A 16,242-nucleotide genomic window follows, 5' to 3' on the forward strand; every position below is an offset into this window, starting at 1 on the left:
ACCATTTCGGCCTACTGACCATTTCGGCCTACTGACCATTTCGGCCTACTGACCATTTCGGCCTACTGACCATTTCGGCCTACTGACCATTTCGGCCTACTGACCATTTCGGCCTACTGATCATTTCGGCCTACTGACCATTTCGGCCTACTGACCATTTCGGCCTACTGACCATTTCGGCCTACTGACCATTTCGGCCTACTGACCATTTCGGCCTACTGACCATTTCGGCCTACTGACCATTTCGGCCTACTGACCATTTCGGCCTACTGACCATTTCGGCCTACTGACCATTTCGGCATACTGACCATTTCGGCCTACTGACCATTTCGGCCTACTGACCATTTCGGCCTACTGACCATTTCGGCCTACTGACCATTTCGGCCTACTGACCATTTCGGCCTACTGACCATTTCGGCCTACTGACCATTTCGGCCTACTGACCATTTCGGCCTACTGACCATTTCGGCCTACTGACCATTTCGGCCTACTGACCATTTCGGCCTACTGACCATTTCGGCCTACTGACCATTTCGGCCTACTGACCATTTCGGCCTACTGACCATTTCGGCCTACTGACCATTTCGGCCTACTGACCATTTCGGCCTACTGACCATTTCGGCCTACTGACCATTTCGGCCTACTGACCATTTCGGCTTACTGACCATTTCGGCCTACTGACCATTTCGGCCTACTGACTATTTCGGCCTACTGACCATTTCGGCCTACTGACCATTTCGGCATACTGACCATTTCGGCATACTGACCATTTCGGCATACTGACCATTTCGGCCTACTGACCATTTCGGCCTACTGACCATTTCGGCCTACTGACCATTTCGGCCTACTGACCATTTCGGCCTACTGACCATTTCGGCCTACTGACCATTTCGGCATACTGACCATTTCGGCCTACTGACCATTTCGGCCTACTGACCATTTCGGCCTACTGACCATTTCGGCCTACTGACCATTTCGGCCTACTGACCATTTCGGCCTACTGACCATTTCGGCCTACTGACCATTTCGGCCTACTGACCATTTCGGCCTACTGACCATTTCGGCCTACTGACCATTTCGGCCTACTGACCATTTCGGCCTACTGACCATTTCGGCCTACTGACCATTTCGGCCTACTGACCATTCCGGCCTACTGACCATTTCGGCCTACTGACCATTTCGGCCTACTGACCATTTCGGTCTACTGACCATTTCGGCCTACTGACCATTTCGGCCTACTGACCATTTCGGCCTACTGACCATTTCGGCCTACTGACCATTTCGGCCTACTGACCATTTCGGCCTACTGACCATTTCGGCCTACTGACCATTTCGGCCTACTGACCATTTCGGCCTACTGACCATTTCGGCCTACTGACCATTTCGGCCTACTGACCATTTCGGCCTACTGACCATTTCGGCCTACTGACCATTTCGGCCTACTGACCATTTCGGCCTACTGACCATTTCGGCCTACTGACCATTTCGGCCTACTGACCATTTCGGCCTACTGACCATTTCGGCCTACTGACCATTTCGGCCTACTGACCATTTCGGCCTACTGACCATTTCGGCCTACTGACCATTTCGGCCTACTGACCATTTCGGCCTACTGACCATTTCGGCCTACTGACCATTTCGGCCTACTGACCATTTCGGCCTACTGACCATTTCGGCCTACTGACCATTTCGGCCTACTGACCATTTCGGCCTACTGACCATTTCGGCCTACTGACCATTTCGGCCTACTGACCATTTCGGCCTACTGACCATTTCGGCCTACTGACCATTTCGGCCTACTGACCATTTCGGCCTACTGACCATTTCGGCCTACTGACCATTTCGGCCTACTGACCATTTCGGCCTACTGACCATTTCGGCCTACTGACCATTTCGGCCTACTGACCATTTCGGCCTACTGACCATTTCGGCCTACTGACCATTTCGGCCTACTGACCATTTCGGCCTACTGACCATTTCGGCCTACTGACCATTTCGGCCTACTGACCATTTCGGCCTACTGACCATTTCGGCCTACTGACCATTTCGGCCTACTGACCATTTCGGCCTACTGACCATTTCGGCCTACTGACCATTTCGGCCTACTGACCATTTCGGCCTACTGACCACTTCGGCCTACTGGCCACTTCGGCCCAATGACCAATTCGGCCTAATGAACGACTCTGTTTGAGTAATGGTCCTGAGCATATTCAGTACATTATGTTTGATATTGTTAAATCGTACTACACGAATACAATGGGTAGCTATTTGCTTAACTAACGTCCCTAACCCCCATATTATTAAAAATATTATACTTCAAAATAATGGTACTCAACCGCACTCCAACCAAACTTAATGTGGTTTTTTAGAAACGATTACAAAATTTGCCTAATTTTTGGAACCAAGACCATCTTTCCGGAAATGACCGTAGTTCCGGATACATTGTTGGGTTACCCACTTTCCGAAGAACGAAGAACATTCAAACTCGTCTTGCGATACATAAAACTTTATGATTTTGTAAAATAAAAGCATTTCTGAGGGTTTTTGGTTGAAATGGCCTCATCGCAGGGTACTCCGGGAACCTGGTTTCTCCGACAAAAAGGACACTTTTCGACCGGTTATAAAACTCATTTTGCGGCATGTCAAATTTCATGATTTTACAAAACAACTGCACTTCAGGACATTTTGAGTTTTTTTTAATTTACAACGGCACAGGACGGGACCAAATAGAATGTGGGATGAACACTAGTCGGACTGCTTTGCCTATTTCCGTCTTGTTTGTTAGACTAGGCTGTACCTATTGTGGGGAGAGTCCACATCACCTACTACTCTGACCAACGTATAAAAAGCACCCGGACAATCTGAAGCGTTCTTTTAAAAGACGCATTATGCAATCTTATCCAGAAATACTAAAGAAAACTACACCATAGTCCACGACAAATCATTATGCTTTCTTGGCTCGGGAAGAGTTCAAATCTGTTTTAAGAGAAATCCCAATAGTACTGTGAGAAATGTTGCGAGAAATTACATTTAAGTTAAAATTTTCTGTAAGATGCAAAAGACTTTGTATACACACATACAAAGTCCAAAAGCCGCCGAACCGTGATGATTCGCAGAATACAGTAGAGAAATCACGTATGTGGGAATTCTACACTCAGATGTTCACGAAACCGCATTCTCTCTCCATAGATGACGAGATTTCCGTGGTAGCAGATTGCCAGCGGCTTCCGAAACTCCTTTTCTTCACTGCTCGTCATAAGTATGACGTCCCTGAGGAAGTTTGAAAACACAAGATGTCTACGTTGTCAAAAATATATGATTTGGCAGGCAATTCGTTTGTGTGGAAAGCGAGTCTTGCGTGCATGACAACTGGAACGGTCAATATGCTACCTCAAAGAATGCGGTTTACTTCCACGTCTAAGGTCTCACGATGGCCTTAGGCTTTTCTGACCGAATTTAGCCTCGTGTCAATACTCGGAAGATATTCTGGATTGGTTGTTGGATATGTTGAGAGGGTCAATTTTATACCAAAGGATCTTAAAAATACACGGTCATCATGAGGCAGATGCTCTGAACGCATCTTGAAGATGAAATGAGAAAAAATGGATTCCCGCACACACAAACACAAGTTGGCTCAAACGTCATGCAAGGTTGAATAAGTTCATTTCAACGAAACGATTTTTTAGGTTTGAGATAGGTGTCTTGAAACCTATAAATGGTAGAAACAATTATGAGAAGACAATTGAAGTTTCTATCTATTCATTCAAGTGGCCAAAAAGTAAGCAACATTTGGCATTTTTTGTGGGCCTATGAATAAAAAACATAGAAGGAAACAGTCTAAGGAATCAAAAAGCTTATATGTTTGTCTTCATTTCCTCATTTACATTTTTTTAAGACAAAAAAAAAACAAAATGGCGTCCATGGTGATGTTCTGTCTGAGGTTAGGTGCGCGTGGAATTTTAAAATTGCGTACAGTCTGCTGTCTCAGGATCAATCTGAAACACAAAACTAATAATAAGGTTCTAAAGTAAACTAAATTTATTGGAAGGATGACCTAAGAAAGGAAAAAAAACTTCTAATTTGACGTAATAGCGCGATCTCAAACTTTGTGATCGTTTTTAGCCCTTCTTCACTTAAGGGCTTCACTAAAAATAGTGAATACAAAGAATGTAGGGTTTATAGGTCATTCCTTCAATGAAAAAGGTTTCCTTATGAAAGATCAAAAGATGAAGTCTTAAAATTGAACCGGCAGTTTTGAAAAACATGTTTTGAGATAAACGCGTTTAAAGTTTTGAGAACACATTCGATGCTTTATTCGTACTAGAATGTCAATATATTGCAACAATTACATGGCATTACGGATTTTGGACATCACCGATTACGAATCTGAAGCCAGTTCTTCGAAATTCGAAAAGGCCGATACCATATGGAGGATCCCAACTAAAAAATAAATGTTATTTCAGCCAAAATCGAGAAAAAAAGTTTTGTGATTTATAAACACAAATTTGAGATAATATGTATAAAAAAAATTAAAAAGACAATTGGTCGGTGTAAAGTCATTCCGGACTAAGTCGCAAAACATCAAAAAATGAGATAATGATAGCACTGGCTAATGAATATCGTCAGCTACATTCGACTTTTGCCAGATTTGAAATATGTAACAATAACCAAAAATTATGGCAAAAAATACTTTGCAATCATAATGTAAAGGATGCTGCGATTCAAACTTTAAACTCGTTTTTCTCGAAATCAATATTTTGTCACTTAGTCCGGTCTGACTTAACTCCGATCAATTAAAATATGGCTGACTAAAATGTGATTTTAACAATGTTGACCAAATTTTTTCGTTTTTCACAGTTTTCTGTGGTCGTTTGATTACTCACGATTAGTCTGCGATGCCTCTACAGATCAAGCCGTAAAATACGTTCTCGAGACTTGTACACATGTACAGTGCAAGGCGAAGCATTCTGGGAACGTGCATAATGTCATGAAAAGATTTCTACCTGAGGCGCGCAGGCCCGTAGCCAGAATTTTGTTTCGGGAGGAGCTTAAAAATTATTGCATAAATGTATCAATTCTGATGACTTGAAATAATCACTGGAAACTGAACATAATTATGAAAAGTTCTTAGTGAAAACAATTCCAAAACTAAGACAATAGACACTAAAACACTAATAATATGTTGTCTGTTACAAGAAAGGCTATAGTGCATCGACGAAGTAAATTTGATTATTTTTAATTTACAAGTTAGAAATTTCTCTAGTTACAAAAACGAATAGTCACGAGTTCAAAGTATTTAGGGCTGCTTGAAAATGCTGCGCTGCATGCTACGCTGCTTGAAAATGCTACACATTCGCTATACCTTTACAATTTGTAGAAGACGCTAAATTGGAGCGAGTAAAAAAATATCCAAAAACCCGTCTCACGAAACTTTACACGCATTTGCTAATCAGTAGAACGAAATCAACGTCAAGGTTGTCCCCATGGATAGGAATATATCAGTGTGAAATCAAAGTTAACAGTTGCAAAGAATGTCCGAACAAAGTGAATGTCGAAATTTTCTTAAAATCTTCTGATAAGGCAGGCGATTTGTAGATGCAGAAAATAGGTTCAACTCCTATTTTCATGATCAGGCGTCTTTCTACTATTACTAGTTCTGTGACTTCATCCGAAGTTTGCGTTAACTCGACTTTATGGAATTTTCAATTTAAATGATACTGATCATGTCGTAATCAAAACAATCCTGAGAAAAACACATGTTTTTGCCTTTCTCATATAGAAAGGTTATGCAATCACTCTGAAAAACGTCAACCTAATCCCGGCCCGGAGGGCCGGGTGTCATATCCCATTCGACTCAGTTCGTCGAGATCGGAAAAAGTCTGTATGTGTGTGTATGTATGTATGTGTGTGTGTATGTGTGTGTGTGTATGTATGTGCGTATGTGTCAAATAATGTCACTCATTTTTCTCAGAGATGGCTGGACCGATTTGCCCAAACTTAGTCTCAAATGAAAGGTGCAACCTTCCCATCGGCTGCTATTGAATTTTGGATCGATCGGAATTCTGGTTCCGGAATTACGGGTTTCAGAGTACGGCCACACAGAAATTTCTCATATAAACTATAGGAAAAATTAAAAATAGAATTTTTATTTTTGATGCTAAATGTGTTCAAGGTGCATGAAACGTCGAGATTTGATGCAAACTCGAAAAAAAAATTTGACTACGATTCACTTTTTTGGATTTTGGCACATTTTTGCCTTTCTCATATAGAAAGGTTATGCAATCACTCTGAAAAACGTCAACCTAATCCCGGCCAAATTTTTTTTTCGACTCGTTTAGGGTTTCTGGATTTTAACAGAGGCGTAGTTGATGGTTTACGGAGAGGGGTTACACCCCCCCCCCCCCCTCTACTGTTCGCGCCCCTCCTTTAAAAATCTCCTTAAATCACCCCTCAGACCACCACTCCATCCAGCCCTCATACCCCTCCCTTTCAACCCCGTCATCTTTAAACCACCACTGTATCACAAAGCATAATAATTTAAGCTGGGGAGTCGTTCGTTCATGGGACTTTCGCCCTCTTCACATACCCAGCCCCGCATGACAAAATGAGTTAGCAAGCAGATAACATTGATCTAATGCTGATTAGGCTAATGGAGTATGATATTTTTTTGTTTCAAGTGTTTCACCGTCGACACGTAGCTCATCAAGTTCGTGGCTGGCATGACATTGTGTATAAGTGCAAAGTGTACTAAGAATGTAATGGACATTTCCACAATTATGTTGAACATAAAAAGCCTCCGTGCCATAGTTTAGAGAAATGAGAAAGGCACAATTGCACCGCTAGGTGGATTAAAACAGGTTTTTCATTTGACTTTCATATGGAATGGGTTAAAGACTATCTTCGACAATATTATCAGGCAACTCAGAATAACTATCTTTTTATCTATTTAAGTAGATTCTTTTTAGGTACTTTTTATATCATTGTACTTACGAATTAAAAATATCGTAGACTGATTTTCCTAGATCCCTGATACTACAGTAAAAGTCAAAATGTAAAGTGAGTGCAAAAAACTACTGATTTCACTACAAAACAAGAATACCTTAGCTCTATTGACTTATAACAATCTTGCAAAACCGTTGTAACTTGAGAAGATTATCTACATTAAGTAAATATTATACTTGAACATTTGAAGGTTTTATTTCAGAATTCGTGGGTTTTTAGACAATGTCAAATATATATTTCAATGATTTAATCTACTAATGGAAACTACCCAGAATTTAATCTACTGAGCGAAACTGCTCAGAATTTATACACTAATCGAAAGAAAATTACTTAGCACTCATTAGTCAATGCTTCTAATTTACATAAAATTTGGTAAATATAACATTGATGACACCACCAAAATAACTGGAAAATATAAGCATAGATGATAATTTCAGTATCACTTGCTTCCGACACGTGGAAGAGAATACATCGCACTTGCATCTAATTTGCCGAAGAGGCTTTCTTTTAGAGTTGTCTGTTTTTAAATCACAGCAAATTATCCGTTTCCTGTGAAACTTTAGCAAAACTCTTTGTCAATTCATTAAACAAATATATGAACACTAATCTGTTCAGTAATAGGTTTGCTTATGAATAAAAATAATTAGCTCTTGATTTTTTTCAATCATCATCAAGATTGGAAGAGATGTATGATTTCTTGAAGAATGTTGTAATGTTTGTCTGATTACATGTTTGTTTTACCACTATTTGGGAAAATGTTTCAATTAAAGTTGTTGCACCTAACGCAACGAAGACGAAATGAGAATATCAGAGCGCAATTCGGAAAGAACTCGTGTTGAGTGTATAGTAAAGATAGAAGAGTGATCTTGAGTCAATTTAGATTGGTTGATTTTTTCCTCTCTTTTCTCTCTTATTTAAGATAGCTCTCTCATTTTATTCCAAGACGAGCAAAAACGGAACGAAAGACTGTCACATACTGAAGACATGAAATCGAAACTCTTATCCCAACTTATTGGCTTACAGATTCAATCAGTCCCAACATTTTAGTCCCTCTTCGTGATTGCCTATTGTTTTACCACTTTTATCCCGGTCCACTTTTAAAAGAATTTTCTTTTACACGTTTGTTGCAGATATCACGGATTTACGGATTAACCCTCAAAAAGGCAACCGGGTCTCAGAGGCCCGGCACGTTACAATTTTTTAGTTACAAAAAAATGTGTATGCAGTATAAGCTTGGGCATGGAAATTTTGATAAGTAGCTTTGAAATCTATAACAAAAATAAAGAATTGTGAAATTTTCATCTATGGAGTGATGCGCAGCTATGTTTGAATTTTTTACATGCACAAAAAGGCAAGCCGGGCCTGGCAGGCCCGGTGTGCATGCAATATTTACTAGGAATACCACGGGTTTTATACATTAATATTTATCTGAAAAAAACATTTTTATGAGTTCATCTTCATATTAGCAGGAATTTTTTTCATGTTTCGATTGATTTTATCTTTTTACTTTTTTTATAAGAAAAAAATCTTGAAAGTTTGAGCGAATTTTATACATTTCTTTTATAAGAAATGTAAAAATAGCATACGATAATGACGTGTGTCATATTTTTTTGGGTAAATACTTTTATTTCACCCACTGTGGTCTACTTGACAATTATTTGGATACAACATAACCTATCTCTGTCGTTATTGTCTATTTTTATTGTCTATTCTTTGTGTTATAGTTGTCGTAATTATTCAAATTGTAGGATCTAAAAGCAACAAAAATTGAAATGGCTATGAGACGATATGCCCATGTTTTCAATCGTTTCAAAGAATCTGAAATAATGGAAGAAATTCGAGAAAATTCAACAGCAGACGATTCCGAAACTGATTTGCAAAGCGAGGAAGAAGATGTGAATGATATTGCTTCCGACGATGAATCTGATGCAGAAAAATATGAATATGTACTCCGGTTATGCATCAGAAGAAATTAATAGCAACCAAGAAACATTTATTGGTCGTGTTCAAACGAAAAGGATCTCAGAACCAATCGACAGTCGACGTGATCTTCCGAGTACTCACCTTTTGGAAAAAAGTTGACCTTTTTACATCCATCGCCTTATACGCTGAAATCGGGATTTGCTGCGTGTTCGTACTCATCATCCTGTAATTCCGGAATCGGAAGTTGGATCAATTAGAAATTCAACAGCAGCCAATGGGAATGCTGTACCTTTCATTTGAAACCAAGTTTGTAAAAATCGGTAAAGAATTCGCTGAGAAATATGTATGACATTATCTTAGGAGCTTAGTAAGTTCCCCCGGGGCATCAAGAACCTCCATAGCTGGCCAATGTGGTCGAAGTGCCTTCGGTGGGTCATTAATGATATAGACATGCAAAGCCAAGTAATGTTGCACATATTTTAATATATATTGCATCATTTGGACATCATGGTGATATCAATTTCTATGGAAATTTACTGTGTGATTGTACTCTTCAACACGTAACTCCAGAACCGAAAGTTGGATCAATAAAAAAAATCAATAGCGACTGATGGGAAGGCTGCACCTTTCATTTGAGACTAAATTTGTACAAATCGGTCCAGCCATCTCAGAGAAAAATCGGTGAGATTGTTTGCCACATACATACATCCATACATACACACACACACATACAGACATTTTACGATCTCGACGAACTGAGTCGAATGGTATAAGAGATTTGGCCCTGTGGGTCTCGTTTAGAAAGTCGAAATTTCGACCGATTGCATAACCTTTCTATATGAGAACGGCAAAAAGGAGCTTGAATTTAGACGGGCCTGAGAGGCCCGGCTTGCCCTTTAATGTTAGGATTTTAGCTTGCCTTCACAAGGGTTAACAGTGTATTAGTACGGAACGAATTCCTCGTAACAATGAAATGAAGCGTCAATAAAAATGGTATTGCGTTAAAATGACGCAAAACAAAAATTCTCTTCTTGGCTCAATCGTTCTCAGACAAATTGAAATACTTTTTGTGTAGCACAGTACAGAGAACAGAGTGTACAGTGTGCACTGACCTAATACAGAAATTCAAAATTGTGTGCAATTCAAAAACTTATCATTTAAAAACAACAAACGGGGTCGTGGGTCTTTTATATATTTCCTTATGTAAACAATAAAAATAATATAACGAGTTTAAATGGTTGTCCTACAGATCTCGCGCAAGCGCTTCTCCGTTGCACGTGGAAACATGTTTACGAGGCGAGGAAATATTTTTTTCCTCACAAACTATGTCTTGGGGGGGCATTTGTTCATTTCTATCACGCTATTGTACATTTCCGTGTCATCATCGTAGTTGCTGCCTTTATGTTCGCGAATATCTTCCTTGCTTCTCGCCCTCAATCATTGCCCTTCTAAATAGATTCCATTTCTCCCAAATGTGACATTAATCTGCGAGTAAGCGGTATCCGATCTTGTAGCGGAACATTCATTTTCTCATCGTCCATATACAGGAGGATCTTAATTATAGCATTGTCACACACAACCTTGTGCTTTAAGTTGGGCGAAATGAATGGTTTCGTCTGCGCTAATTTGTTGAGCGCTAAATGCCTGCCATGGTAGAACTCGATAAAGTCGGCTTCCGAAAGTCTAATCTCCATTTACACCTTCAGGAAATGTTCGACATTATGAATGCTCTGTCCTATGCGAATCATCAATAATTTTATAATCACCGTATTTGGCTGGAGCACCAATTCTTGCTTCTGTTACTCACTAATCTCGACAGATTATTACAGCTACAATTAAAGTAACAGTTTCTTGTATTCTTCAGACATGGCACAAATATAAAAATTACTGTTTTTGTCGTTCGCTTCGCACTGGCTCGAGCAAAAGCATAAATCACACTGAATTTCGTGACCATTGCCTTCGGTGGTTAGAAATAGCCTTCTTCAACTTTTTCTCAATAATTTGTTTAAACCAAATGAGCAACAAATTTTGTTAAAAGTCACCGGTTTTTTAAATTTATTTTTGAAAAATTTCGGGAAGGGCTTTAGCCCCCTAGCCCCCCCCCCCCCTCTGGCTACGTGCCTGGACGCGCGTCTCGTTACGAGAGCATTCAATGGCGGCCAGGACGCCATTTCGAACAATGACCTATAGAAACTTTTTTGATGCGCGGATCGAAAAACCCGTTAAACACAATATAGTAGACAACTAAACCTTTCAAAAAATGGAAAGAAAAGAATTTTTTTTTAATTTTAATGAGAACCTCCCCTCATGTGCCCAATCTTAGTTTTTTCATATCTCTTGTCCATTTGAGCTCACTGTACATTTGTTCGTTTCTGTTAATGGCGTTTTACCAAATGGAGAAAAACTTGAGATAAGTGTTTTAATTTATTTTATTGTACTATGATATGAAGTCGACCCATTGCTATTTTGGCAAGCACACTCGGCCGATGATGGGTCTGAACTGTCACCTATTCGGTGCTACAAAATCTCATTGATATTCACAGCATGTGTATGAAAAACTTTCCAACCTTTAATACCTAATATAACTTTACAGAACATTAATTCGCAATTTGCGGCTTCCTCTTCCCTCTTTCTATTTCCAGTCCGTGGTCGTCAATCAGAAGAGCCCGGTGCGTGAGAACACCGAGTTTATCCTGTCCTGCGTGGCCCAAGGATCATCGACGATGACTTTCCGCTGGTACAAGAACGGTTTCTTCGTGAACGTGACAAAGGCCACACGGTAAGTCACAGATAATAGACTCAGCTCGTAAATTCTCGAGTAACTCCACTTCTCTCGATTATCCCTCACCATTAGTCAACCCTTTCGGTTCACCTAGACGGCGACCGCTTTCGAACTTTCCTCGCTTCGTTTATTTTCTGTAGAAACACCCTAATCTGAAAGCTTCAAAGGAATAGAGACAGTATCTTCTGTTTACCTTAACGCATGTGAAAAGATCACCCTTGCCTATACTTTTTTGTTCACTATGTCTCATCGATTTCTTTGAAATTCAAACGTGTCACTCATATACGCTCTTGAACCTGTCCCCTACATGACAGTAGCCCCATATAAACTCATAACATGTTATTTAATCTTATCCTTATTTGCGTTTCGTCCCATCGACCTACAAACGGGCACTGGCTTTCATCTTGGCTTTGATGGCCTTTTGACTTGCTTGGAACCCGTTCGATCTTCTGGATTTCATGCGCGACACGAACATCAACAACAAAAACGGCGACGACGACGACGACAACGACGGCACATCATTAATTCAGCAACATGTGGACCCGGCTGCTGCCCCTGGACTCCAAGGATCACTACACGGCACTTTTGGGCATCACCAAGGCGAGCCAGCTCGACGAAGGCATTTACACCTGCCAGGTAATAACGGGCAAAGTTTCGTGTTACTTTTATGGGTTGGCATCCATCTGGCACCCGGTGCTAGATGGCATCGTTTGTCGTATCGAAATAATCAAGCTGAAGTCAGAAACGTGAGGGATGAAATCAACACCTTCGGGCTTCGGTTTGCAACATTTAAGATGAGCTGTTTCAGTCGAAATCAAACGCTTTTCTTGGCCACATTTTACGGCCCTGGTAGCTGAGATAAACCGATTTGTTTTATCTGTTTGTTTACGAGTTTACACGTGAAGGAGGACTCAACTGCGGAATGTCCCACAGTAAGCAATTGAAATTAAACAAACCAACAGGTGTGATGTCTGTTCTTCGCAATTTCTTATAAAGGGGTGAAAAGCTTTACACGATCGAAAAAATCACTCTTTATTACTTAAAACGATAGATATACTAACTATGAATTTATCACAGATATATAGGTTGGAAGCATTTTTGAAGCTACAGGGTCAAAACCAAAAAGGCACCGTGCGGGCGCACACCCGAAAGGGGGAATGCTATCCGCTCGTGCCATCGGTTATTTCGCGAAAATATTTATCTCAAAACTCAACGTGCCTAACCCCATTTTTTACATAGAATGTGTATGCAAAGTTTGAAAGAAATCGGTTAAGTAGTTTTTGAATGGCAGGTAACACAGCAAATCATTTTTTTTCCAGATACGTTCTATAAAAAGCTTCGTCACCGAGTCGTTTGTCGATTTTTTCGCATAGAAAAATTCCAGCATGTTACTGAAATGATACACTATAATGTACAAAAGTTTTGATAAATTACTTCACCCAAGGTTCTAAAAAAATCGCAAAAAAAGTGCTTGTTTTTCACGCTGAAACCTTTACTCCCCCTTAATCATTGGACTGGAGCCGTTTATATCGCAAGCCACGAAAAAAACTGCATGGTGGAGCGAAGGTAACTGCTCCGTTCATTAAAAAGAATTAAAATTTTCAAATACTTTATAATATTCACAACCTTATTAGTGAAAGTTTGTTTAATAATTTTTTGTAATATTGAATAAATGACGAAAATTCCTGTACTTTCTCGAACCGCAGCATATACAAACCTTCAAATGTACCGATTAATTTAGGATACCCTTGGGAGTAGGTTCGCCAAATTTCAGTGTGGGACATAGTGAATAATAATTGTAGTGAATACCCGTTTTTATCATTCTCATAGTGTACCTTAGGCTGAGGAAATGGAGACATTGACTAAATCTGGACATATTTTTTTCTTACTTTACAATAAACCGAAGCTATTAAAATATTCTCTTTTAGACCCGTGATGTAAGGTGCTAACCATTATTGATTATTTGGTATAAATTTCCCTTAAGGTGGCAGTTCCATTTGAACCCCTTGGCGCGGCAGCTTTTTCGAAATTAAAAATAGATGATTTTTTATTCGGCCACCAGTAACCAACATTTCTAATTTTTTTTGTAATTTACATTAGTTTCGTACTTCGTTATCTTCCCTGGAATTTCGAATGGCCAACAATTCAATATTGAGATACCTAGAACCAATTCCCCCAGGGTTCAACGAACTCAACCAGTAACTTGTGTTTGTGAACCCTAAAACATGTATTAGTCTCGTTTAGTTGATGATAAATTTTGCCACTCCCTCGCAGCTTCCCGATCCATCGCGGATGTCCTATATGACCTATGAATACATGGCCGACTCATTTCATTTGATTTTTGTTAGTGTTTATGAATTCTTCAGGAAGGTAAACATTAATCAGCTGATGATTCAAAGCCCAAAATAAAAACCGAGGGGTTCTAAGATGCAAAGTTGCTCAGATTTCTGTTTTTGAGCAACTTGTTAATTTTTTTTCGGGCAGCAATGACACTGCCACCTTAATGGGGTCTTCCAGAGCAAAATTCAAAAAAGATTGAATTTTCCATTTTTGCATCTTTAATATAAGGAAAATATTTTCAAGAATGCATTTACTTGAATTCAGCCATTTTCGTCTGCTAGAGCCCATCAAACATATTTTCATATGAGGTCGACATAAGGGGGGGGGGGGGGTGCTAAAATCGGACCTTCACTGTATTATAATAGAGAGGCAGTATTCAAAGAAATTTTTTGTGAACGAGTATAGAACGACTTTGATTCTACTTGCCAGAAGTTTGGTGAAAATCGAACTTACTGTCAAAATAACATAATTCCGAAATTGTCATCTTTGAATTTTTACCCAACATAGAACAGCTCATCTTCTGATATAATAATTTGAATGTTTAATTTTCTAGAAGTAATTTATAGAGAAACAATTCATCGAAAACAAATGCTATGTGTAAGGAGTGTATCGAACTAAAACATGATAATTACTAAATCCGTAAATCTTGTTTTTTCAAAATAACTTTTTACTATGAGCATCACAAACTCAAACCCTGGATAAAATGTAAATTTTATTGTTAATGAAAAGTAAAAGAGATTGATCATAAACAGTAATATCATATTAACTGATTTTAAAGGATTTCTGTCACAAATAGCCTAAAATATTTCGACACCCTAAACACATACAGTATTCATGTCTTCAAAAATGTGGTTTGTAAAAGCATTCTCGAAAACTTTGCTGAAGACATTGTCTCGAACTAAATTTGATTGAAGAGTAAATTCTCCATACATACTTGGAAGACATAAAGCCAAAATTATTTTAACAGATGGCGTGCAATTTTACGTTGTAAAATTCTTCGAAAATACAAAACCCTCGAATTTGGGGTTTCGAAATAATGTGAGCTTGACCTTAAATTACTGTTTTCGAACATTTATTTTATCTATGCATATAAAATTGGTAACAAAAATTAAATGCTCATCAAAATCGATCAGGACCTGCTAGAGTCGAACGGAAAACCCTCGTCTAAACACTACGCATTCTCAAAACAAAACCGTGTTTTTTTTAATAGCCAGCCTCTTACCCCCACACCAAAAAGCTCACAAACGGAGGACTATAATTGATTTCAGAATTCTGGGATGAATTTCTATTGAAATGTGTTCATGTAGGTATTTTATATTGAGGTGATTATGCAACTATGATATCAGGACCAATAGATCAGTACCAGTTCAGGATCCCATTCCCACAATTTCTCAAAAGTCCTCATGATGTTTCAAACAACAGGTTATCAATGTACTGATCAGATAATTAGAAACATTAAGAAATCAGACAACATCAATACATTTTTAACCTCAATCTAATTTTTTTATGGGAGAGAGGGTGGTGTTAAACCCCAATGCCTCCTCTTGGGTACGCCGTTGCTTGGAGTTATTTATATCAGTTATTTTCGAGATATGTTTTAGATCGATCCGATGGTTATAAATTAGAAAATTTGCAGTCGGAAGGTTTGCGCAAATGAAAATTTTTGCACCGAGAAATGATCAAGTTCCATCTAGACAACTTGGAATTGTTCGGTGGTTATTTCTAGCGGTTGTAGACAGAAAAATGAAATACGAAATTCGTTTTATCGAAATCATATTTGGCTTATTTAAATGAATTATTACTATATTGAACAATAAATAGACGACAAACAACAAGCCATAACCTTTAAAATATTCAAAATATGTATTTGATGTCTTCAGTAAAGTTATTCGCAAAAGTAAGAGCTATAAATTAACTGAAAGCAACATTTCAATACAATCACTTCCAAGAACATTTATGAAAATATCTCACTCGTCGGGGAATTAATCAGCAAAACCACAATACCAAAAGAAAGGGCATATTGTATCCATTAAATTCTCCGAAGACAGTATTGACCTAAAATTAGCCGTTTTGGCGTTAATAATAGGTTGCCTGTTTTTGGTCATATATCTTGCTATGGCAAATGGTAAATTTTTCGCGCCCAAATTCAGTGTTAAACCTTAAAAAAGTATTTGACGCATTGGATGACACAATCC

General features: G+C 38.9%; 1 protein-coding gene across 1 annotated transcript in view; it reads left to right on the forward strand.

Annotated features, from left to right (window-relative positions):
• Positions 1 to 16,242, forward strand: part of LOC131679305 (uncharacterized) — a 615,352-nt gene that overhangs the window by 352,709 nt on the left and 246,401 nt on the right. The window contains exons 8-9 of the mRNA XM_058960013.1: positions 11,568 to 11,704; positions 12,238 to 12,343. Of these exons, the coding sequence (XP_058815996.1) occupies positions 11,568 to 11,704; positions 12,238 to 12,343 (243 nt within the window). The remainder of the gene's footprint in view (positions 1 to 11,567; positions 11,705 to 12,237; positions 12,344 to 16,242) is intronic.

The sequence above is a fragment of the Topomyia yanbarensis genome, chromosome 2, assembly GCF_030247195.1.
Source record: "Topomyia yanbarensis strain Yona2022 chromosome 2, ASM3024719v1, whole genome shotgun sequence".
Classification (NCBI taxonomy): domain Eukaryota; kingdom Metazoa; phylum Arthropoda; class Insecta; order Diptera; family Culicidae; genus Topomyia; species Topomyia yanbarensis.